The sequence below is a fragment of the Myotis myotis genome, unplaced genomic scaffold, assembly GCF_014108235.1.
Source record: "Myotis myotis isolate mMyoMyo1 unplaced genomic scaffold, mMyoMyo1.p scaffold_m19_p_15, whole genome shotgun sequence".
Taxonomy (NCBI): Eukaryota; Metazoa; Chordata; class Mammalia; order Chiroptera; family Vespertilionidae; genus Myotis; species Myotis myotis.
The window spans coordinates 15,916,552-15,939,179 of NW_023416319.1; the positions used below are offsets into that span (position 1 = coordinate 15,916,552).

Consider the following 22,628-nt stretch of genomic DNA (forward strand, 5'->3'; position numbering starts at 1 on the left):
ATAGTGCATAATTGGAAACAGGTGGACAACAACTGGAGAGATGTCAAATGACTCACAAACAACATGATCAAGAAAGCAAAGGTTTGGGGAAATTACTCTCAGGCAAAGCTACTCACTGTATAAATCTGTTTCATCCAGAATCTCCGACTTGATGATTTCTTCAATCACATCTTCTAAGGTGACAATTCCCAGGACTTCATAAAATGGATCCCCCTCTCCCTCATTGTTAACTCGCTGCACAATAGCCAGGTGAGATTTACCTTTGAAGAAAAGAAAGCAAAGGTTAAGAGGTAATTTTCTGAATTTCCTGAATAAAGTCTTAGGTATGATTATGGGGAAAAAACAGCAGCAAACACAGATACCAGATGATCAAAGTGTGCAGTTCAACATTTTAAAATGCATGGAAACACCCCAAATGGAAACGGTTCATGAGCCATCAAAAGCAAGACCAGGTAAGCCAGAAGAATATCACCTTCTACACACACTGCCCTGCCCCCACATTACCACCGGGTTCCTAATAGATTGTCTTCAGTGATGTCAGCTCTTCCTCTGTGACCTTTTGGCAATTGCCACTTTACTTTAGGAGAGCGGTTCTCAAAGCGTGAGCCAGGGACCCCTAAGGATGCCCAAGACCGTTTTATAGGAGGTCTGCTAAGTCCAATGGTTGGCATTTTGAACCAATGGTGCCTGAGCACAAATCAAGGCAGTGGAGGAAAATGGACTAGCGTCTATGGGGTTCTCCACCACCACGTCAGTAACAAGGGGGGGGAGTCCATTTCTCTTAAGAATATCCTTAATAAAGCAGTAAGGGTTTCAATTCCATTAAATCTTGGCACCAAGGACCTGCCTTTGAATATTCTATGTGACAACAGGGAAGGGCATGAAACACGTGTGCTGCCTGCATAAGTGTGACGGTGTCTTGAGGTAAAGCATTTGCACAATTGGTTCCAGCTGCTTTCTTCAATGAATATCAATTGACTTGAAAGAATGACTACTAGACAAACCATGGTATTTAGCTTATTACTGAGCAGACATTTTCCTAAAAGTGAACAAAATGAGCCCGTCACATTCAGGAAAACAGCAGCAGCCTTTGCTGGCACAGGACGCCACGGGCGATGCTCACCTTCGCCACCTGGTCATTCAGGCAGCGCCCCCTGCTTTCTGCGCTCTAAAGGCACTCTTTCTGTGTTGTGGAAGCAGGTCTAGCCTAACCTCAGGGAGGATGGAGTGGTAAGAATGAAACTACTTCCTGAAGTGGGCAAGGCTCTAAATATATTGTCCAGAATTCTTCTGTAAGGAAGATTTCAGACCAAAGGATTTTAATTCAACTGCACCCCAAATCCACTGTATAGTTTGATTCTACATTGCAACAAACCTTTAGAGAAAAGCTATATATATATATATATATATATATATATATATATATATATATATATATATATATTATATGTGTGTGTGTGTGTACACACACACAGCAACGAACCTTTAAGAAACTATCACTTATGGAGTTTTGGTGTAGTATCAAGAGAATATCCACGGTTATCAAAAAAGGCTATAGAAGAGGGTAGAGGTGAGGTTTGCAAGTGTGGTTTTGCTGGGTCAGTGATGGTGAGGTGAGGTATAGGAGACAGGACAGGGTGGGGCACGCAATAAAATGTTTTTCCCTTTCTTTTTCTGCCTCTCTGCCTCCTTTGGGGGTCGGGTGGGGAGTAACCTGAATCAGGGGAGTGCGAGGGGAGTATTCACACTGTTTGCCCAGGAGTAGGCTAGATCCTGGGCTGAGTGTTGAACCTTTTCCAGATACATATCTGTTTGAGGCCAGATTTTCTTCATATACTTCAACTAAAGCAGTCGCACTGCACAGACTGAATGCAGAAGAGAGTCCAGCTGCCTTCCACTTAGCTAGATAATAAAGAGATCTACAAAAAAGAAAAGGTAAAACAATAACACTTAATACTCTTATTTTGGAAAATAGTGATTTTAAGTTCAGTGTTATTTATGTTAACATAAAATGGATTTGTGATTGTCCTTTCAAAATGAATTAAAATGTTTTCGATTTCTCAGGTTTTCTTAAAAATTTATTTATTGACTAGTGACCCGGTGCACGAAATTCGTGCATGGGGGGTGTCCCTCAGCCCGGCCTGCACCCTCTCCAATCTGGGATCCCTCTCACAATCCAGAACCACTGGCTCCTAAACCGGCAGTCAGACATCTCTTTTGCAATCCGGGACCACTGGCTCCTAACCACTCACCTGCTTGCCTGCCTGATCGTCCCCTAACCACTCTGCCTGCTGGCCTGCTCACCCCCAACTGCCCCACCCCCCCGCACGGCCTTCTTGCCAACTGCCCCCCTCTGCCAGCCTGCTCATCCCCAACTGCCCTCCCCACCGGCCTGCTCACCCCCAACTGCCCCCCCCCCCGCATGGCCTTCTTGCCAACTGCCCCCCTCTGCCAGCCTGATCACCCCCAACTGCACCACCCCCCCGCGCCAGCCTGCATGCCCCCAACTGCCCCCACTGCTGGCCTGCCCACCCCCCAACGGCCCCCCTGCTGGCCTGATCACCCCTAACCGCCTCTGCCTCGGCCCTGCTACCATGGCTTTGTCCAGAAGGACATCTGGAAGGTCTCCCAGTCTAATTAGCATATTACCCTTTTATTAGTATAGATTTTAGAGAGAGAGGATGAAAGGGAGGGAGGGAGGGAGAGAGGGAAGGAGAGAGAGAGAGAGAAACATCAATTTGTTGTTCCACTTATTTATGCATTCATTGATTGATTCTTGTATGTGCCCTGACTGGGAATCAAACCCACAATCTGGGCTTATCAGGACGATGCTCTAACCCACTGAGCGACCTGGCCAGGGCCTCGGGTTTAATGTCAAATACTGTAAATACCAAAAAGTATAACCCACAGGGAAGAACACACGCTCTGAAGTCAAACCAAACCGTCCTGGATTGGAACTCCGGCACTGCCAGTTAACGAGCCATTACTGGCTGTTTGGTCACAAGCAAACTACGCAACTTTTCTGAGCCTCAGTCTCCTCACGTCCAAAAGCAGGCTCATAATCACTGCTGCCCTCAGGACTGCAGAGGGTGACTATCAGAGACAATGTTGGTAGAGAGAGCAAAGACAGTGCCTGGGATCCATGAGGTGATCAATACAGGGCAACTCCTATTAACTTATTAATGTCCTTCCTCAAGTCTAAGGCACCATCAACTTATTACCAGCTTAGTCACAGGGGAAAAAAAAACCCCACTACATTCTATGTGCACTGTGATTAAAAGATGCACTTCAATTTCAGAAAGATCTTTTAAAATATTAAACACATTTTTCACACCAACATTGGTGTTTCCAGTTCAGGGCATGTGAAGCGTCTGAAATACATCCTCAACTAAGCCAAGGAGACAGTATAGAAATTCCATGATCAGTTAACACGTATATTGGGTGTTTTTTTTTAAATCACAGGAGGGGTGTTTTGGGAGGATAGGATGGAAGAGCAGTCCTTTAAATAAAGTTTACTTAAAACTAGGAGTCCATCGAGTTCACTCGGACACAGCCAGCTACATGAACATATTCCCTACGGCCAGGTCTGCTCCAGTTCCCAGCAGCACTCATTCAGAAACTGCCTCGGGTTCTGCAGGTTGGTTGGCCTGTCCGCTTTGGCTCAGACCCCTTGAGCGGCAACAATGTCTGGAAGCCTAGAAGGTTAGATTGTTAGACAATTAGGCATCCTAACAATTTTCATCCTTAGCATGCTCACGCTCAAAGAATGAAAATATTTTCAGCAAACGAGACTAGGAAAAAATCTTATCAGCAACAGATATAAACACCGCATCGGGGTCACGTCAACTCCAGTCGAGTCAATTCAGTCTGGTGAGCTTCTCACATCTGCTTTCCCAAGAACCCAAACATAAGCAGTTAAAAATTCTTGGTCAGTGCTGTCTGTCGAAAGTTAAATTCTTTTGCTATTCCCAGCTTGTGATCATTTAAAAGGAATTTTCCAAAGCAAGGTCTAATATTAGACTCAAAATGAAGTTTCCATTCCACTGAGACGCTATTCTCACCAAAGTAACTACTGCATAATCAGATTGTCTTGGAGCAATTCGTTTAAATGCAGATGGACATACTTGGAATACCAGCTCTATAGCACCAGCAGACCGGACTGGAAAGGGCCTTACTCTAGGAGAAATTGTTCATGTGTGTTAGGCTTCTTAGGCAGAAAATTAAATTTTCTTAGGGGCTCCCTCTCACACCCCACCTTCAATGCTGAAACTTTTGCATCTGCCCAGAGCCACATTCTTTCAGCTTTTGAATTCCTGGTGAGAAGTCCTGTTTTCTGAACCTTCTTGCTGGTAAGCAGTACAAAAAAAAAAAAAGTGACCACCCTCTCTCTAATCATGCTTTAGGAGGTTAGCAATACAATGCACCTATCATCCCCCACTGAATCACTCGCTGCAGGAGTTCCATCTTCTCACCAATGGAACAATCAAAAGGGAAAGGTAAGCAAGTGTCAATACAGAAATGTAAAACACTGAGCTCCAACAGCATCATTCTTAACCTGAGCATTGGAGGGATTCAGTCAGAAATGAAAGCAGAAAAGCCATTTGGGGGAACCTAACAAAAAATTCAACCAAAAACTAAAAAAGACTATGAACTGGTGGATCCTTAACTTCCAAAGAGAAGAATGAAAATACAGCAATCAGTACAATATGCAATTATAGGCATTAAATAGCACAAACGTTTAAATATGTGTAAATTAAACAAACTTGTTAAACTCTGTATAGAACAAACGAAGCAGACGTTGCTGTCGCCGTCAGGCTTTGGAGAGGGCCGTTTGGGCCAGCTGTGAGAGTTCTCGCAGTCCCGGTCACTGTGCACTGTCCTAGGAACGGAGGACAAGGGATCACCAAGAGAATCAAAGCTGGCCTGTTTTCAGAGTCCAGGGCTCTATGGGTACATTTCCACTCAAATTCAGAATCATAAGCAAGTTAGCATGAAATTATTACCTAGATCGATGGTTCTCAACCTTCCTAATGCCGCGACCATTTAATACAGTTCCTCATGTTGGGGTGATCCACAATTTCATTGTTACAAATTGAACATAATTAAAGCATAGTGATTAATCACAAAAACAATATGTAATTATATATGTGTTTTCCAATGGTCTTAGGCGACCCATGAAAGGGTCGTTCGACCCCCAAAGGGGTCTCGACCCACAGGTTGAGAACCGCTGACCTAGATTGATCATTTTTTCTAAAACTGCTATGTGCTCAAGGCAGGCACTTACAGAGATGAAATTACAAGAACATCTCTTCATTGTGAGATGAACTAAGTAAAACTATACACAGTAAAGGTGGGATCAAATTTCTGCCTCTGCCAGCTCCCCAAATCGAAGCTTATTTGCATATCTTCTCTGGATTGGCAAAGCAGCCCAGAATGGTAGCAGGTTGGCACATTTGCATCTTTTAACCTTACCAGAAAGGCTCAAATTCTGAATGAAAGATACCATTTGGATGCTGATGGATTAATCAACTGGATAGGATGACAAAGGGACCTGTAACTGCCTGTGGAAAATATGGACTCATTTGTATCTACACATTTCATGCCAATGAAGTGAAGTGGAACAGTAAGCGGACTAACAGAAACAGCCAAAGAAGAAAGCCAAGAGGGTAGGCGAACAAGAATGGAAATGGGAACAACCTGACACAGCTATAGTCAGAAAGACCTAACAATGCGAGCACAAGGCAAACAACAGTCCACGGGGCCGTAAAATGCTACTCCAACAGCAGGAAGAAAATAAACAGAAGATTCAATAATGAGAAATTCAAGCAAAACATTTTAGAGTCACCATTACTGCTGTGTTGCACAACGTCAGGGGGGACCAATAGCGAGTGCACGGCTTAAAGGTCCCCTGGATGTTGTGCGATGCCGTGGCCCCTCACTAACTAAGGGGAGGTCAAACACACTTGATATGCCTTTGTTTCTAAAGTAGTCCCAGTTTAGCTAACAAAAACTGTAACGCTTCAATAAGTAGAATCATTAAGTCCCTAAGAGGGAATTCAGTTCCTAGTCATTACGTTCCTAAGAGGGAAGTAGTGATAGAAGAAGGAAATGCTCTGTAACGAAATGGATGGAGGATATATTTCAGTGGCCATTCTTAAGATCTCCCAAGGAAATCAATTTGCATATTAGCAGTTAAGGAAGTGAAGCACTTTAAATAGAATTAGATTTAGTCCAATTTATAAAAAGTAAACAAACACACCAAGTGAGATCATGTATATGAACATAATTTATAATCCATAAAATACAAACAATTGGGAGGCGGGGGTACATGACAACATGACAAGCCTGACAAGCTCAGTGACCAAAAGTAACCACATAGGATGGACTGATCATTAATCCCTAACTAGGAAGGCCATGGTGGAGAGTCACATCCCAGGCCTACAGCTTCAGTAGCAAAGGTCAGTCTTTACCTTACATGAGTCCTGCCCATTGTTCTTATGCAGCTAGGATAATATACCTTTGAAATGTCAGAGAACTTTTCTTTTCTAGACCCCTTGAAGGCACAACTGTAGGCACCAGAGCACAAGACCATGGAACCCATCATTGCTATCTTGTTCCCCACATACCATCTCTAATTCTATAAATGTTAATTATTACCTATCCTACAAAACTTTCCTATAGGCTCGATAGTCTTTTTCATTCAACTCCAGATATACAAATTCATTCATTCACTCAAATACTTACTGAATGCCCATTTTGTAACAGGGAACAAAACCAAACACTAGCCCACGAGGAACATTCCATCGGGGAGACATACATTAAGGGACAATATAAAACATGTCCGACTGTGTAAAATGTGCTGTGGAGGACACAACAGCAGAGGCAGAATTACATTTAATAATAAAGTGACATCTGAGCAAAGATGAAGGACGTGACGGAGCCAAATGAAGCACATAAAGGACTGGGTGGGATGTTTTGGGCAGAGGGAACAGTCAGGAAAAGCAAGGAGGCCAGTGTGGCTGGAACAGAGCGAGCGAGAGGGAACAGGGTATAGATGAGGTGCACGGGGGTGGGGAGGCTGACAAGGATGGTGTGCAGATCCTGTAACCATAGACTTCAGCTTTTACTCTGAGTGAGAAGTCACTGGAAGAAGGTTCTAAGTAGAAGAGTGACCTGCTCTCTAGCTGCTGTGGGGAGAAAAGGCTTGGCCACTGGTGGAAAGAAGTCGGGGGGAAAGGGAAATGAGTTGTTATTCCAGTAACCCAAGTGGGAGGAGCAGTGGCTTAGAGCAGTGGAGTAGTGGAGGTGACAGACCTACTGAGATTCTGGATATATATTTAGATAGAGCCAACAGGTTCTGTGGATGGGCTGAATGTGGGGCAGAAGACAAAGAGAAGAGTCAGGGCCGACTATAAGATTTTTGGCCTGAGCCATGGGAAGGACAGAGTTGCCATTTACTGAGGATTGTGGAAGGTACCTGCTTAGAAGGAAAAATCAGCTCAGTTTTAGACAGGTTAAGTGTGGGATGCCAAATAGACACCCTAGTGCCGTGGTCGGCAAACTGCGGCTCGCGAGCCACATGCGGCTCTTTGGCCTCTTGAGTGTGGCTCTTCCTAAGCCTTAGGAGTTAGTAACAATGTACCTACCTGTATAGTTTAAGTTTAAAAAATTTGGCTCTCAAAAGAAATTTCAATCGTTGTACTGTTGACTAATGAGTTTTGCCGACCACTGCTAGTGGAAATGTCAAATAGATACTTACACACCTAAATCCAGGATTCAAGAGAGTGAGAGAAATGTGGGCTGCAGGTGAAAACTGCCCAAAAACCAATTAAATCTCCTCAGGTGTGGGTGTGGTCAGAAGGGGTCCCAGCACTGAGCCTGGGGCATGCCAATGTCTTGTTTGTTAGGAAGTTGAGATATAACCAAGAAGGAGACGGAGAAGGAATGGCCAATGGGATGAGGAGAGAATAAAGGAGAATGGTGTGCTAGAAGCCAAGCCAAAAAACAAACCAAAAAACCCACAAACAAACCAAAAAAACAAACTACTTCAAGAAGAAGTTCAAAGTATCAAATGTAGAAAAAAGGTCATGAAAGGAGATTTGGGTGACAAAAGATGCTCAAGAAAAGGTTGGAGATGAAGAATTTAAGGATCATCATTTACATGCCATGCCCACGTCCCTGTCCAGCATGATTTCTACTACAGCCCTTCCTGCTTCTAACAGGGAGGCACAGCTGGCCTGCTTTGCCAGGCAGCCTGAACCAGGGAGAAAAGGCCTGCCATTAGGACAGAGTTTGGCTTGTTCTCTCCAAAGCAACACCTCCCTCTCCGAGTACTGACCTCTGGAAATGATACATTAGATTTCCGATCATCCATGCTTTTAACACTGAAATCTTTGCTGCTTCTCTCCCTCATAATGTTTTCTTCCTGTTTAATGAAGAATGAATGAACACATACATACACACGCAGTATAAAGTACACCTGGGGAACCACCACCCAGGACGGATTACATAACAATGAACTACAGGGTGAATGAGCAGGAGGATGGAGGAGCCAGCAACGGCATGAGGAACAAAGAGTGGTAAGAGATGTGGTTCAAGGTGAGTACAGGTCTACCTGCGGCCTCTCTGGTAGGCTCTCCTCTCCCCAACCCATTCCATTTGTTAAAAGCAGGTCCCTAAAGGATGGGGAGAACACACGGTGGTCCAGCAACGTATCTCACGATGATTAAGTGGCAATACAACCTCAGAAGGGAGCAATTCTCCTACTCTTTCTAGCCATATCTGGAATATTGTGTTCAGGTCTACATTTTATAAGAGGCAAACTGAGGAGAGACTGACCAAGACGTATAAACGATGAATAAGGAACAAATAAAGAGGACACAGACTTTCAGCTAGAAGAGACACCTGGACAGGGAGGAAATGACAGTGGCCTTCAAATCTCTGACATGAAAAGCAATCACTTGGTTCTTAGGCCTCCTCACCCAACAGCTTACTACCTGCACACTTGCACCTGCACGTCTGTACCTCAGTTTACCGCAGGCAAATGGCCTCCCTGATTAGATCATGAACTCCTTGGTGACCACTCCCTAACCCCCAAGTCTAGCACAACACCTAACACTCCAGTCTCTTTCCTAGGCCTATATACACAAAGGAAAACTTACTAAACCACAACATACAGTCACTAGGAAGTCCTCATTTCCTATCAACAAGTGAATTAAGGGAAAAAACTTCTTAAAGGCCATCAGAACCTGGCACCCAAACACCCCATCCTCCCACCCTTCAGTCTCTATATGCACCTCATGGTTTCACTGTCCAGTCAATCAAATGACTTGATTTTCTCCAATCATAACCTCTGTGGTTTTACTCATCCCCATAGAAGAGGTAGGAGGAGCTTCTCCAGGGGTAGCGGGGGAATGGTAAAAAACCACCATACCCAGCCCCTTCACTCACCTCCCTAACCCAACCCACTGCCACTGCCACACCTGGGCTCTGGGAGTGCCTACATCTCTACACCCACATTACTCTTAACAGTAGGTAGGTCCTGCCCTGGCCAGGTGGCTCAGTTGGTTGGAGCATCATCCCAAACACCAAAAGGTTGTGGGTTTGATTCCTGGTCAGGACACATACCTAGGTAGCAGGTTTGATCCCTCAGAGCACACGAAGGCAGCCAATCGATGCCCCCTCCCCTTTTCTCTTCCTCTCTCTAATCAATTCTTTAAAAAGACATTACAAAAATAGCAAGACAGGTCCTTTCTCTATCCATTTCCCTCTCAATTCAATAGCTACAACATCAAAAGAAAAATAAGCCCTGAATTATAAGCCACACTACACAAACACAAAGCCATTTTCTCACAGATTTTTGTAATGCATTCTCACACATGCCTGCAGATCTTCCAATACAGTGACAGACCTAGTATTATAACCTGAGGACAATGACTGCATTTGCTTAAGGAGAAGCACTACAATGTAATTCAGGGAGCTATCACCTTACTATTTCTGTACTATTTAAAGCTAAAATGAAAACAACAAACTTCATCTTTTTTTTCTAAGTACTTATTTTACCTTACCAGCCCCACTAGAGCTAAGTGCATTTTTTCCAATTGAATTTTCCCACCATAAAATAGACCAGAAAAATGTGACACAGATCTTAAAATAGTCCTATAAAAACAATACATGAGTATATATATAGAAGCACTTGCTGTATATAGAAGTTACTGGTTTTAAGTGATGATAACAGTTGCTATTCTGGGAGATAAAAGGCCCCTTTTACCAAAAGGTTTACTATTTCCAAAAATTCCAATGGCCAACCAGTAAGTGGCTGCCCAAGTCTCCCCAAGAGGACAGCTCCTCCACTCCAGGCACGTGGGAGTCATCTCAGCCATCGACAACCTCACTCCGTTAGGTCCTGTCCGCCAGGAGGTTTACTGGGGCGGGATATGGAATCATGGTTTGCTATAAAAGTAAGTTTTTTGGTGAGAGTAGCAATTATTTGATACAGATAATATTTCTTTATAGGGTAAACCCCTGAATTTATCTATTAATTTTGTAGATCATAATAGCTTTCAGGAAACAGCCTGCTGTTCATTGGCCACTCACAGTCTGAAAGCAGGAGGTAGCCATTCACTGAGAGGCTCAGCGTCTAAAGGACTTTGTTCTTAGCAGATGCCTTCCCCAGAGGTGACTGCAGAGTCCTGCGCATAGTGCAGGGAGCCCGGGGAGTCTGAGCAGGCAGGCCAGGTTTACCAGGGCCCAGCCTCAATGCTGCCCCTGGAGGCAATCTCTCTTCTTACTGTCTCAGACTTGCTTCTACGTATTTGCTATAAATACCTGTTTCTTAACATTTACTAGTAAACTGAGTTTGTCCCCACCTTCCCATTCGTCACTGACATTTCTTATTCTATATCCCTAAAATAGAAATACCTGAAAAAGGAAAATATCTTTTCTGACAATTAATATTTAAAAGAATTATGTTTGTGGCTATCTTTACAATGTTATATTACTACCCTGGCCGGGTAGCTCAGTTGGCTAAAGCGTCGACCCAATATGCCAAGGTTGCAGTTTCGATATCCACTCAGGGCACATAGAAGAATCAACCAATGAATGCATAAATACGTGGAAAAACAACTCGATGCTTCTCTCTCAAATAATAATAATAAATTAATGTTATTTTATTATTATTGACTGGTTGGATTTCACTTTTCCATAAAAAGCTCCAATGCAGTAAGATCAGAAATATTACACCCTGAGAAAATCCAACCCATGTGGTTCTCAGATTTTGACAGATGCATCTGTGGAGACTCAGAGAAGGTATGGCTGCCTTCAAGGACATCAACATTTACATGTTAGGAATTATGTTAAAGTGTGAAGTATATTAAAACTAAAGATATCTGCTCAGCTCATTGTAGGCACACAAATATTACTGAGTGAATCCACAAATTTACCTAAACCCTTTGAACCTATTTTTATTTTCAATCTATACAATTTTCTGGGCTAAAATTAATTTTATTTGTCCTAAACTACCTTCACATTATTTTTGAATTTATAACCATAACTTCTCTCAGTTATCACTAGAGTGAAGATACTATCTTTTTACAGTATGCCTAATATTTCATCTAAGAATTAAGCCTCGATTTTTACAAAAACACTTTTACATTAAACTCTACACTCACCTGTAATTTTCCCATCAGGCATACTTTCTTCCAGTCCTCAAACATTATTGTGTACTTTATTCCCAGCTCAGGGCTAGTATATAGAGATGTCCACCTCCTTAAGAAAACATGTTTGTTTGTGGTTATTTTTTTAAAAACATGAATTAGAAAATAATTTGTATTATGAAAAGATTCTTAGCTTTACAAAATGAAACATTTTTAAATTAGAATTTTTGTTTTGAGATAATTGTACATTCTTATGCAGTTGTAAGAAAAAACAAAGATCTGTGTACTTTTACCCAGTTTCCCCTAATGGTAGCATCTTATAAAACTCTAGCAGATACTGACACGGATGCTGCTGCAGAACCAAACTTCCATCCCCACAAGGACCCCTTTTAGAGCCACAAATACTTCCCCTTCCCTCCAAAACAGATCATTTTAATAACTTCTCTGGTGAAATACATGCTTAGTTTTCTACTGGCAATGGCTCTTAGCTTTAAAGTTTAAGCAAATATTAAAAAGCTCACAAAATGGCAATCAATGGGAAAACACTTTCTAATCAACAAAAACTTGTTCTACTGGAAGTTTGAAAACTCAAAAATGGAGTCCAATCCTGGCAAGGCTAGAGGACCAGGCTTCCCGGCTGCGACACCCACGGCAGGCTGTTACCTGACTGAGTGCTCAGGCAGCACTGTTTTGGAGAGCAGCAGAGACCCACCGTGACTTAGTAAATGTCTGTAGAGAGACCTCTGTGGCAGCATAATTTCCCAGGCAGCTCCTCTGGCTTCTCATAATGTGGTGGATTTCTTGTTGTTGTTGTTAATCCTCACCCAAGGATATTTTCCACTAATTAATTAATTATTATTATTATTATTATTATTATTATTATTATTATTTAGAGAGTGGAAGGGAGGGGGAGAGACAGAAACAGAGGTGAGACACACATTGATTAGTTGCCTCCCACATATGCCCCAGCTGGAGCTGGGGCTTGAGCCTGCAACCAAGGTACATGCCTTTGACTGGAATTGAACCTGGGACCCTTCAATCCACAGGACGGCTCTATCCGCTGAGCCAAACCGAGCTGTGATGGATTTTTTTTTAAATATATTTTTTATTGATTTTTTACAGAAAGGAAGGGAGAGAGAGAGAGAGTTAGAAACATCGATGAGAGAGAAACATCGATCAGCTGCCTCCTGCACATCTCCTACTGGGGATGTGCCCGCAACCCAGGTACATGCCCTTGACCGGAATCGAACCTGGGACCTTTCAATCCGCAGGCCGACGCTCTATCCACTGAGCCAAACCGGTTTCTGCATGGATTTTTGATGGAACTTGGACCGGTAGCAGTCCCCAGTAATTAAACACTAATCTAGGTGCTGCTGTGAAGGGATTTTGTGGATATAAAGTCCCTAATGGGTTAACTTTAAATAAGGATATCTTGGGTAGGACTGGCTTATACTCAGCTGGAAGGCCTTTTAAAAATGAATTTTTGGGGGTGACATGTTAATAAAATTATATAGGTTTCAGGTGTACAATTCTAGAATACATCATCTGTATATCGTATTGTGTTCACCACTCCAAGTCACCTCTCCTTCCATATCTGAGGGAGACGTTCTACCTGACCACAGCAGACCATGTCTTGGGGTTCCAGCCTATTTAGGATCTTCCCTCCTGATGGCCTGTCGTAGGGACTTTGGACTTTCTTAGATTACAATTACATAAATAAGCCTGTTCCTTACAATAAATCCCTTAATGACTGTTGTCTGTGTGTCTGTCCTGGTTTTGCTTTTGAACCATGACTGACAGGCTCAGGCACAAAGGGACTCGGAAAGCAGATACCAAGAGAAAATTAGGGTTAGATTATGTTTTCATTTCCCAAACTCAAGACAATGAATGACTGTCTATGAAGACAAGCTAATATATGTATACTGTGCCGAAGAGACCCCCTCAATGAATTTCCTCATAGGAATAGCAAATAATCATTTGGAACAAAAAAGATTAACCTAGGCTAAACTGTGGCTGGATTTAAAAGACAAGAAGCCAGATTATTCGCTTCAATGCATCCAAGTGTCCTACCCTATTAAAGACAGCCCTGTGGTCCTTCCATCCAGGTGGTGATTCCAGACCAACAAACAGTGGATGGGCTCACATCCCTCCCCCGCATCCCACACCAGCTTGTTCTCTGTCTTACTTCCTCAGTCCTGCTGTCAGATACCTCAGCCAGAAACCCAAGTGAGTCAATTCATAGAAGATTCCAGTCGTTCTGTGACTTGCTTAATGTCCCATCCAAGTGATTTGTGAGAAAAATCTTGTGAACCAACAGAGCAGACACTGAAGAGATTTTCCATGATTCCTTTCTCCCAGAGTATTTAAAGACTTGAATTTTCCCATCTTTTGGAGAAATAGTTTCTTATAAATAGTGAGGCATGCCGGGCATCTCCACTTCATCTTTTTTGGTGGTCTGCAGCACTCGCTGGACACTCGCTGGAATGTTTTCCTAGCAAATGGCCAGCAATGGAAAACATGGCTAAGACAAAAGATGGCTTTCAGGCTGAGATGATGGGAACCTTCTCATCTTTCCCAAGGGACAGGTAGTTCTTCTATAGAACTGGGGGGTTTATTTTGGAACCAATGAGTCTATTTTTGTCTTTCCTTTAGACTTGTAGCCTTTGTAAGGATGGAAGACTAACTATACTGATGAGGTAATAGTCCAACAGATTAGTAACCGTCCAACATATCCAATAACAGGAGATTTTAAACATAGAAGTATACTTCTGCTGTTACAACTAAATATCAGTCTTTTAATTTTATAATTTTCTCTTCTATTCCTTCCTCATGTCTTAGTTTTTGGATCAGCAATCATTTAGAACTTTGTTTTGCAATCCAAAGCTCTTAATGTCAACTAAACTAATTTCTTGGATGATTTCTACAACACAAGTAGACAAGATTGGTGGTTACACAAAGTCATGCATAAAAACACAGTTCTCTTATGATAGCCACAGTGAACAATAATTACTGAAGTGTAGATGATGTGATCAAACCACACCATATATTTGCTTTAGGAGAAGGCATTTTTATTTTTGTAATCCTCACCTGGGAATATGTTTTTATTGATTTTTTTGGGGGGGAGGGGGGGAATCCAATGGTTACCTCCCATTCACACCATGACCAGGGAATCAAACCTGCCACCTTTTGGTGTATGAGCGGATGCTCCAACCAACTTAGCCACCTAGCCAGGGCAGGAGCAGGCATTTTAAGGAGAAGGGTGAGGTCACCCGTTCCTTTTAAACTTGCTTAAAGGAGAAACTAAGGGTGGGTTTGTTAAAAGAAAAAAGATTTTATCCTCTTTCCTCACTCAAATCTCCTCTTTTCACAAAGACCTTCCTGATGACTTCAAGTTGGAATGAGCATGTGGAAATGTTAATATATATTAGGATACAGTTAACATAAGTTAATAATAATATATTATTATATAATTAATAACCATGTGATATGAGGAAAAAGGGCTATCAAAATTATTAAAAGTCACTGAGTCCTGGAGTTGGAGGGAAAATTTAAAGTCATCTAGTTCAAATTCTTATCTAATATATTAATCCCACCTTTAATTTTTCTGCAAACAAGAAACTTTAAAAAAAAAAAAATGAAGGGAGCATGGATAATTTGAGGTTTCACTCATTGTCCTGAGATAAAAGTCCTAGCACTTTACTTGTCTGTTTCCTGTCCTAGAAACAGAAGAGTAAATACTTCATTATCATTGTAGAGGAGAAAAGATGCAATCCGTTATCTTGACAAAGCAAACGTCCTCTATAACAAATTCCTTCACAATTCCTTCTCACCTTCCCATTATCCTCCTCTCCCCGCCCCGCCAGTATCTCTGAAAAATGTGTAGGAAATAAAAGGCAAGTTTTTCTATTTCTATGAGAAAAAAATCACCACCTAAATGTCCACCAATAGACGCCGGTTAAATCAGTTTTAGTACAGCCATACAATGGTAGCATACAATGGTATACTGTGTTGCGTTTAAGAAGAATCAAAGCTCTACACAGACTTTTGAAAAGTTTTTCCATATTTTCATGAAACATTACCTAAATACAGTAAGAAAAACACGAGAATAATAAACATAATATGATCACATTTGTATAATTGTATATACATAAACATTTCGGGGGGAAATTAACAGTAGCATGTTGGCTGCAATTTACAGTTACAATTTGTGTCTTACAGAGTAATTCTATTTGTGTGCTTCTCATCAAAAGGGAAAAAAGAATGTAATTTATAACTGCATACACTGCTCTCCTGTATGTAATCTTCACCAGAGAGAATGTTTACTTTGACTAGGAATGAATGAGTAGAATCTCTGTCAACATTAGATGCCTCTTAAGCGCCACCGCAAAATCCTCCAGGCCCCATGGCTTCCTCCTTCCACCATTTCAGTGACCCGTCCACACAGGCTTGGACTGGGTTCTGCCCGTGCAATCAGTGGAAGCAGACAGCCAGCCCACGGCAGCTCAATGTGCTTCTCACTTCTGCTGGAGACTGCTCCCCAAACCCACTCTGTAGTTATGTGTATGCAATCCAGAAATGGGGATATGTTAGGAATTAATGCCGTGGGAGGGTACTTCCCCCTTTTGTTCTCAGTGGACAGTTCTGAGAGCACTTGGGAAGGCTCCTGGAAAGGCCCTGGGTAGGACAGAACACCTTGGCCCTCAGTTGGTGCCATATCCAATGTGCTGTCACATCCTGGAATTTCTTCCCGCCCCCCTTCCCATTTCACTTCCCTTTCTCCTGAACTCCTGCTGCCTGGGTCCCATTTCAAATACACTTCTTTACAGATCTGTCTGTATCAGGCTGTCCTTCCAGCGAAGATAAAATCAGATGAGTGTAAAGTGTTTCTGCCAATCAGTTTCTGGCTTTGTACATTTCACCCTTTTCCATTTCCATGATTCCAGATATGTTAGGACATATTCTATCTCAACACGATGCTGGTCCTGTACTTTTGTGTCACAGTCCTGGGTAGGCTGGCACAGTCCTGGGTAGGCTGGCAGGAGTCTTTCTCAACAGCATTACCTCACTGGGTGGCCAGCAATAACTATCCACTGAAGTGACTGCAAACCCAAACTAAATGTATCCCCAGCTCACTTTCCACAGCTGGATTCCCAAAATCACCTGGGACCACTTCACCATCACCAGACACAACAATAGTGAGTAATTTGAAGTGGCAAGAGAGCAATTTTGACTAATTGTATAAAACATCTGGATTTTGCAATTTTAAAAAAGCATAACCACATAGACACATTTGTGAGGGCCCTTATCAAGGCCCATGCATGTGAAGCACTTAGCTTAAACTTAATTAGCTTTATGGTAAATCTGTTTTTCACTACGTACTAGTTAAGTAACTATGACATAAGCAGATATTAACACATAGAATGAAAACTCTCAAATCTATATACTAGTAACATCCCCAGTCCAATATTTTTTCCTAAACTCCAGATTCAAAAATATCCCAGTTGCCTACTTGGTCCTCTTTACTGTCCCACAAGCATCTCAAGATCAACACATCCCAAACTGTATCATCTTGACCAAACCTGTCCCTCCACTCTGCTCCTCTTGCTGCCTAATGGCACCAGCACATCAAATGTGAAGGCGAGAGTCATCTTAGATTCCTCCTTTTCCTCTAGTGTCACCCTGCTATGACAAACCGGTTCCAGAACACTGTGTTAAGTTTTAAATTTAAGACTACCTCCTAAGTATCTATTGAATCTCTCCCATATTCTCCATCCCCATGAGCAGCTCACCTTAGATACATGTCTCCGTTATTTCTCTTCTGAACTGCAACAACCTTCGTCTAACTTTAACAATTTCTTCAAAGACATCTCACTGATGCCATAGTAATCTTCCTATTAAGCAAACCTGAACATGTTATTCCCCTACTTGAAACTTTTAATGGCTTTCGATTACATAGTCTACTAGTAAATGCAATGGTATGGCCTACAATGCCCACCGTGACATGATCCAAAGCTCCTTCTCCAGCTTCATCTCCCACGTCTTTGCTCATTTCGTGCCATACTGTTTGCCATTCTCCAATCTAAATACACCATTTCATGGTTCCCTCTGCCAAGAACACCTTCCTCCCCTTGGCTCCTTTACTCTTATTCTTCCTCAAAGATGCAATTCAAGCATCCTCTCACCCTGGAAGTCGTCCTGGCCTCCCCTTTGCCAGCAGGCTTGGCTGTCCTGTCTCTGCTCCCATAGAGCCTTCACTAGCTCCATCGGAACATTTATTATTCTGTATGATAATGTGTTCTTTCCTCTACTATACTGTGAGATTCTTTAAGGCAAGAGTTCTCTTTCATATCTAAAGCCTCAGGAGCAAGCACAGTGCCTGGTATATAATACGCTCAATAAATGCTGAATAAATAGCTCAAATTAATCATAAGAAAATAGGAAGGGGGATGAAGATTAGAAAAAATGGTATTATCTCTGCAAGCTCTTATCACAAGACATTGTTTTTCTTCCTGGGACACAATGCAATAAAGGAGGCCAATCAGCAACTGCCGGTTGTCTGTAATTTTAGCAAGTTTCCCAGAAGAGTGGCCAATTGTTACCTAAGCTAAGGCCTTGTACATAAAAGACTCTCATTTCCTATTTAAGTTAATTGTACTGATTTTATTATTTTTACTCCTATTGGCACCAAATTCTAGAAAAGTTACAATAGAGTTTGTCTCCAAATGAAGCCAACTTGAAAAACAAGTAGAAATCAAACTCTGTGCTCCTTCCTGTTGAGCTTGAGAATATCTTTAAAGAATTTTCATTGTCTTCTTAAGTATACAACATGAATTCAGCCTGAAAACTGAGACTCAGATATTCAAATATGATGGCTTGTCAAGAAAAATAAAAAGCATTTAGCTTACTGAATGAATGTTCAAAAGAACTCAACATTCATTTACTTATTATGTAAACTTCTTTAAAAGTATACCTGCCCCTCAGTAAAAATAACATGTTTTAAGGTTTCTGGGAGAAGGTACTTCAACTGTCTACTGGTTCCTGACATAACATTCAGAAGATCTAAGTCATCCTTGGTCATTGATCCCTCACCAAAAGTCACAATTTTTAGCAGTGTTAGTGATGGGACCCTAGAGAATATTGTCAGGGCTTAAGGGCTTAAACTAAAATTAGACAGGTGGGTTTGGATCTTTTGGTTCTGCTACATATTAGCTTGTGACCGAGGACAAGTCATTTACCCTCTTTTGGCCTCTCACTTTAATCATCTGTAAAACAGAGATAAATCCTAAGGTTACTATTTAAAAAATGAATGGTCTGGCTGGCAAGGCTCAGTGATTGAGCATTGACCTATGAACCAGGTCTTGGTTCCAGCCCCAGTAAGGGTACATGCCCCGAGTTGCGGGACTGATCCCCAGTAGAGGGCATGCAGGAGGCAGCCGATCAATGATTCTCTCTCATCATTGATGTTTCTATCCCTCCCTACCTTTCCCTTCCTCTCTGAAATCAATAAAATTAAAAAAATAATTAAAAATGAATGAAAAAATGTGGAATTTAACGAAGTGCTTAGCACATACTAACTAATCAATAAATGATAATGATATATTATTGATGAAGTTTGTCCTGGTTCTGGAAGTTAAAAATAATCTTAAATGTACACGTATAATACCTTTTATTATCTCTAGAAACAGGACCTTGAGATCATGAGGATTATTCAACTATAAGTAGCTTCTTTCAGAATATAGGTTATAGACTTCTATCAAAGAGCATAATTTTTATCACCTGACCATTCAATCCTATGTAGGCTTGTTTTCTTTTAAGTTCTTCAGTATAGCAACTCTATAAATTGTTCACTCTCTCAAAACCAAAATTTTGCGGCTAGGTGGATCAAATGGGTTATGGAGATTGTCCTCCCTCCCCTCTCACCTCTAGAAGTAGTTGCTCCCGCTTACTGGATGAGGCAGTGGGGAGGGCGGCCCATGAAGGAAGCTTGTACAGCCACTGCCTTTGTCATATTTCCTCTGTGAAGAAACAGAAGACTTCAGTTCCTGGGATTGATTAAGCTCTAGAATAGAGAACTAAGGATCTACTTTGTATTTTCCTAGGACTCTCTTCTCTCTTTGTGATAGTGTCATTGCAGAAAAACTTACATTTTTGCATTTTTGTCAGGGAAATGGAAAGATAATAAACACATGGTAGCTTGCAATGCTCAATAAATTGAAGGAAGTTGGCACAAAGCAGAGAAAGACTCAAAGACTAGGAGAATGAGAAGAAAAACCAATGAAAGAATAAATTATATGCAATGATCATACAAACCCTGACGTTTGCAAAGATATTGTGAAGATTACTATAAGATCAGAATTCACTTGAGGTCAATATAGTCTCCTCTGGTGCTGGTCATGGATTCATTCAACAAATATTTTTACTGGGCACTCACTATATGCTAGGCACTGTACAAAACACTAAAGATTACAACAAAAACATACAAATAAAACGAGTCTTTACTGTCAAGGAACTGGGAGTCATGACAGTGGGGAAGACAAGGCAAGTAAATTACAATCAGATAGACTATCTTTTAAGGGACCTCCATGTAACAACATGCTGGTTCACCACACACTCCATTCTCCCTGTAAAACAATGACTGAGGCCCCAGCACACTAAATGCCTTAGGCTAGTAGGCTACTCTCTAGTCCTCTGCATACTCCCATAGAAGAAGCAGAGGTTTACTAACAATTGGTTATTTTTGTTCCCAAACCTGTTCGTAATATCATGCCTTGATGCTACAATTATGTAATTTAAATATTACAGAAATTGATGAGACTAAAGAGTTGTTGTTTCTATGGAAACTATGATGAATTCTCTGGAAAGAATCAGTAAAAGCAAGCTGCTCAAGAAAAACTGATATTGAATTAACAGTGGGCAAAAGAATTATGAAGGAAAAAAATATAGCAAGATTCTGCACTAGTATTGCTTCAAAATGCTTTATATTGCTTATTCCATTTAAAAAGAAAATTCAATTGAGAGATTTAGAAAAGTTAGAGAAGATATATTTTTTAAATATATTTTATTGATTTTTTATAGAGAAGAAGGGAGAGGGATAGAGAGTTAGAAATATCGATGAGAGAGAAACATTGATCAGCTGCCTCCTGCACACTCCCCACTGGGGATGTGCCCACAACCAAGGTACATGGCCTTGACCGGAATCGAACCGGGACCCTTGAGTCCACAGGCCGATGCTCTATCCACTGAGCCAAACCGGTTAGGGCGAGAAGATATATTTTGAGTGTGATTCACACACCACTACAGGAAACACCAACCAGTGAATCTACACTCAGAGAAAATGCCTTGGTCCTATATCAGAAGAATGCCAATACTACTTTGCAATGCCTCTTGAAATAAATTGATTCAGGAAAAGAACCTTAATGGCTGCTGAAACCACTAGGGGAAAGGTCAATCCAGAAAAGGATATTCACGTGGTGCCAAAGTATCACTCCACGGATTACTGTGAAAATACATGGACGAGGAAAACATATATTTACAATGGGGACAATCGGCAGTCACCACCTTAACCAAGTTATCAAATTTAACATCATTAATGGTGGACAACCAGCAACATGAGTGATGTATTCTGAAGTATATTTCATCCTCTATAAAGTATTCTTGCCAAAAACGTTTAATCAAGAACTTGGATCTAATTTTCAGTGTATAGGAAATACAGGAGATAGAGAATTTTAAATGACATAATGAGATCACTGCCTCAACTTAACTGACCAGTATAAAATTCTAGCTATTAAGTCGTGTGTTAACGTGATAAATGGCAGGAACAAAGATAAAAGGACCAATACAAATAAGACCTCAGAATTTATAGAAAAAATGTTATTTCTTACAATGGTTTTTACTTACTCTATGAGTTTCTCAAGGTTCAAACTGTACTAAGGCAATTTTGTCAGGATTGGATAGTAACACTTGATCAAAATCTAGACCCCAGATCTAGAATTACAGAGATTCTATACAGAATTATGAGTTTCCCCTCAATAAATTTAATCTAACACAGTTTACTGCAGAATTAATTACTTTAACTTTTTTTTCAACCACCAAAACTTGTTTCTGAATTAAAGTATAATACAGTCTTAACCCATTCAATGCAAGGGCGCCCTTTTTATTTTCCATTGCTCTTGGATTTCCCAGCAGTGTGGTCTCATTTGGGTTAATTAACAGGACTCTAGATGGAAAATTTTCCTGGTAGGTTGTTCCATTCAGAGCCATTTAGAAAGCACTGCTTGCGTCAGACTCTGTTTTCTGCTTGGATAAGGGGGCTGTTACTGTAAACCCCAATTTTTTTGGCATCCCACCGTCACACTTCACCGAGCGTACCCCGTCCCGTGCTTGCCTTCTACTAATGACCTTTCAGAGCAAAACTTTATCTAACTCACCAAGTTAGGAGACTTCCTTCCCTTAGAGTACAGCTTAGGTCCACACAGCCTACAATTCCATCAACAGACATTGCATGACTGCAGTAATAGTAATAATTCGCAATTACTGCAGGCCCGTGTGTGCCAGGCACTGTATTTGTGTATAACAATTATCCAAGGGACTATTAATTCCACTTTATATTATCACAAAACTGAGACCTAAAAAGGCTAACAAACATTCCCTGGGCTTCTGTCCTCCCTTCAAAGGACTCTAGCAGGACTCAAATGTTTCCTTTTTGCAGTGATGGCGAACCTTTTGAGCTCGGCGTGTCAGCATTTTGAAAAACCCTAACTTAACTCTGGTGCTGTGTCACATATAGAAATTTTTTCATATTTGCAACCATAGTAAAACAAAGACCTATATTTTTGATATTTATTTTATATATTTAAATGCCATTTAACAAAGAAAAATCAACCAAAAAAATGAGTTCGTGTGTCACCTCTGACACGCGTGTCATAGGTTTGCCGTCACTGTTTTATAGAATAGAGGGCCTTATGAACTACTGCC

The 22,628-nt window shown here is 41.3% G+C and overlaps 1 protein-coding gene across 9 annotated transcripts in view; it reads right to left on the reverse strand.

Annotated features, from left to right (window-relative positions):
* CNNM2 (cyclin and CBS domain divalent metal cation transport mediator 2) overlaps positions 1 to 22,628 on the reverse strand; it is a 112,712-nt gene that overhangs the window by 23,467 nt on the left and 66,617 nt on the right. For 4 of the 9 annotated variants that reach the window (XR_004972129.1, XM_036336106.1, XM_036336105.1 and 1 more), the window contains exon 2: positions 117 to 260. Coding sequence is in view for 3 of the 9 variants with exons in the window: in XM_036336106.1 (XP_036191999.1) it covers positions 117 to 260 (144 nt within the window). In the remaining 6 variants the exon portion in view is untranslated. Of the gene's footprint in view, positions 1 to 116; positions 261 to 1,791; positions 1,920 to 11,668; positions 11,767 to 12,368; positions 12,495 to 13,839; positions 14,575 to 15,249; positions 15,371 to 19,574; positions 19,670 to 22,628 lie in introns of those variants that run through there. The other 5 variants (XR_004972130.1, XR_004972132.1, XR_004972134.1 and 2 more) reach the window with 5 other exon arrangements.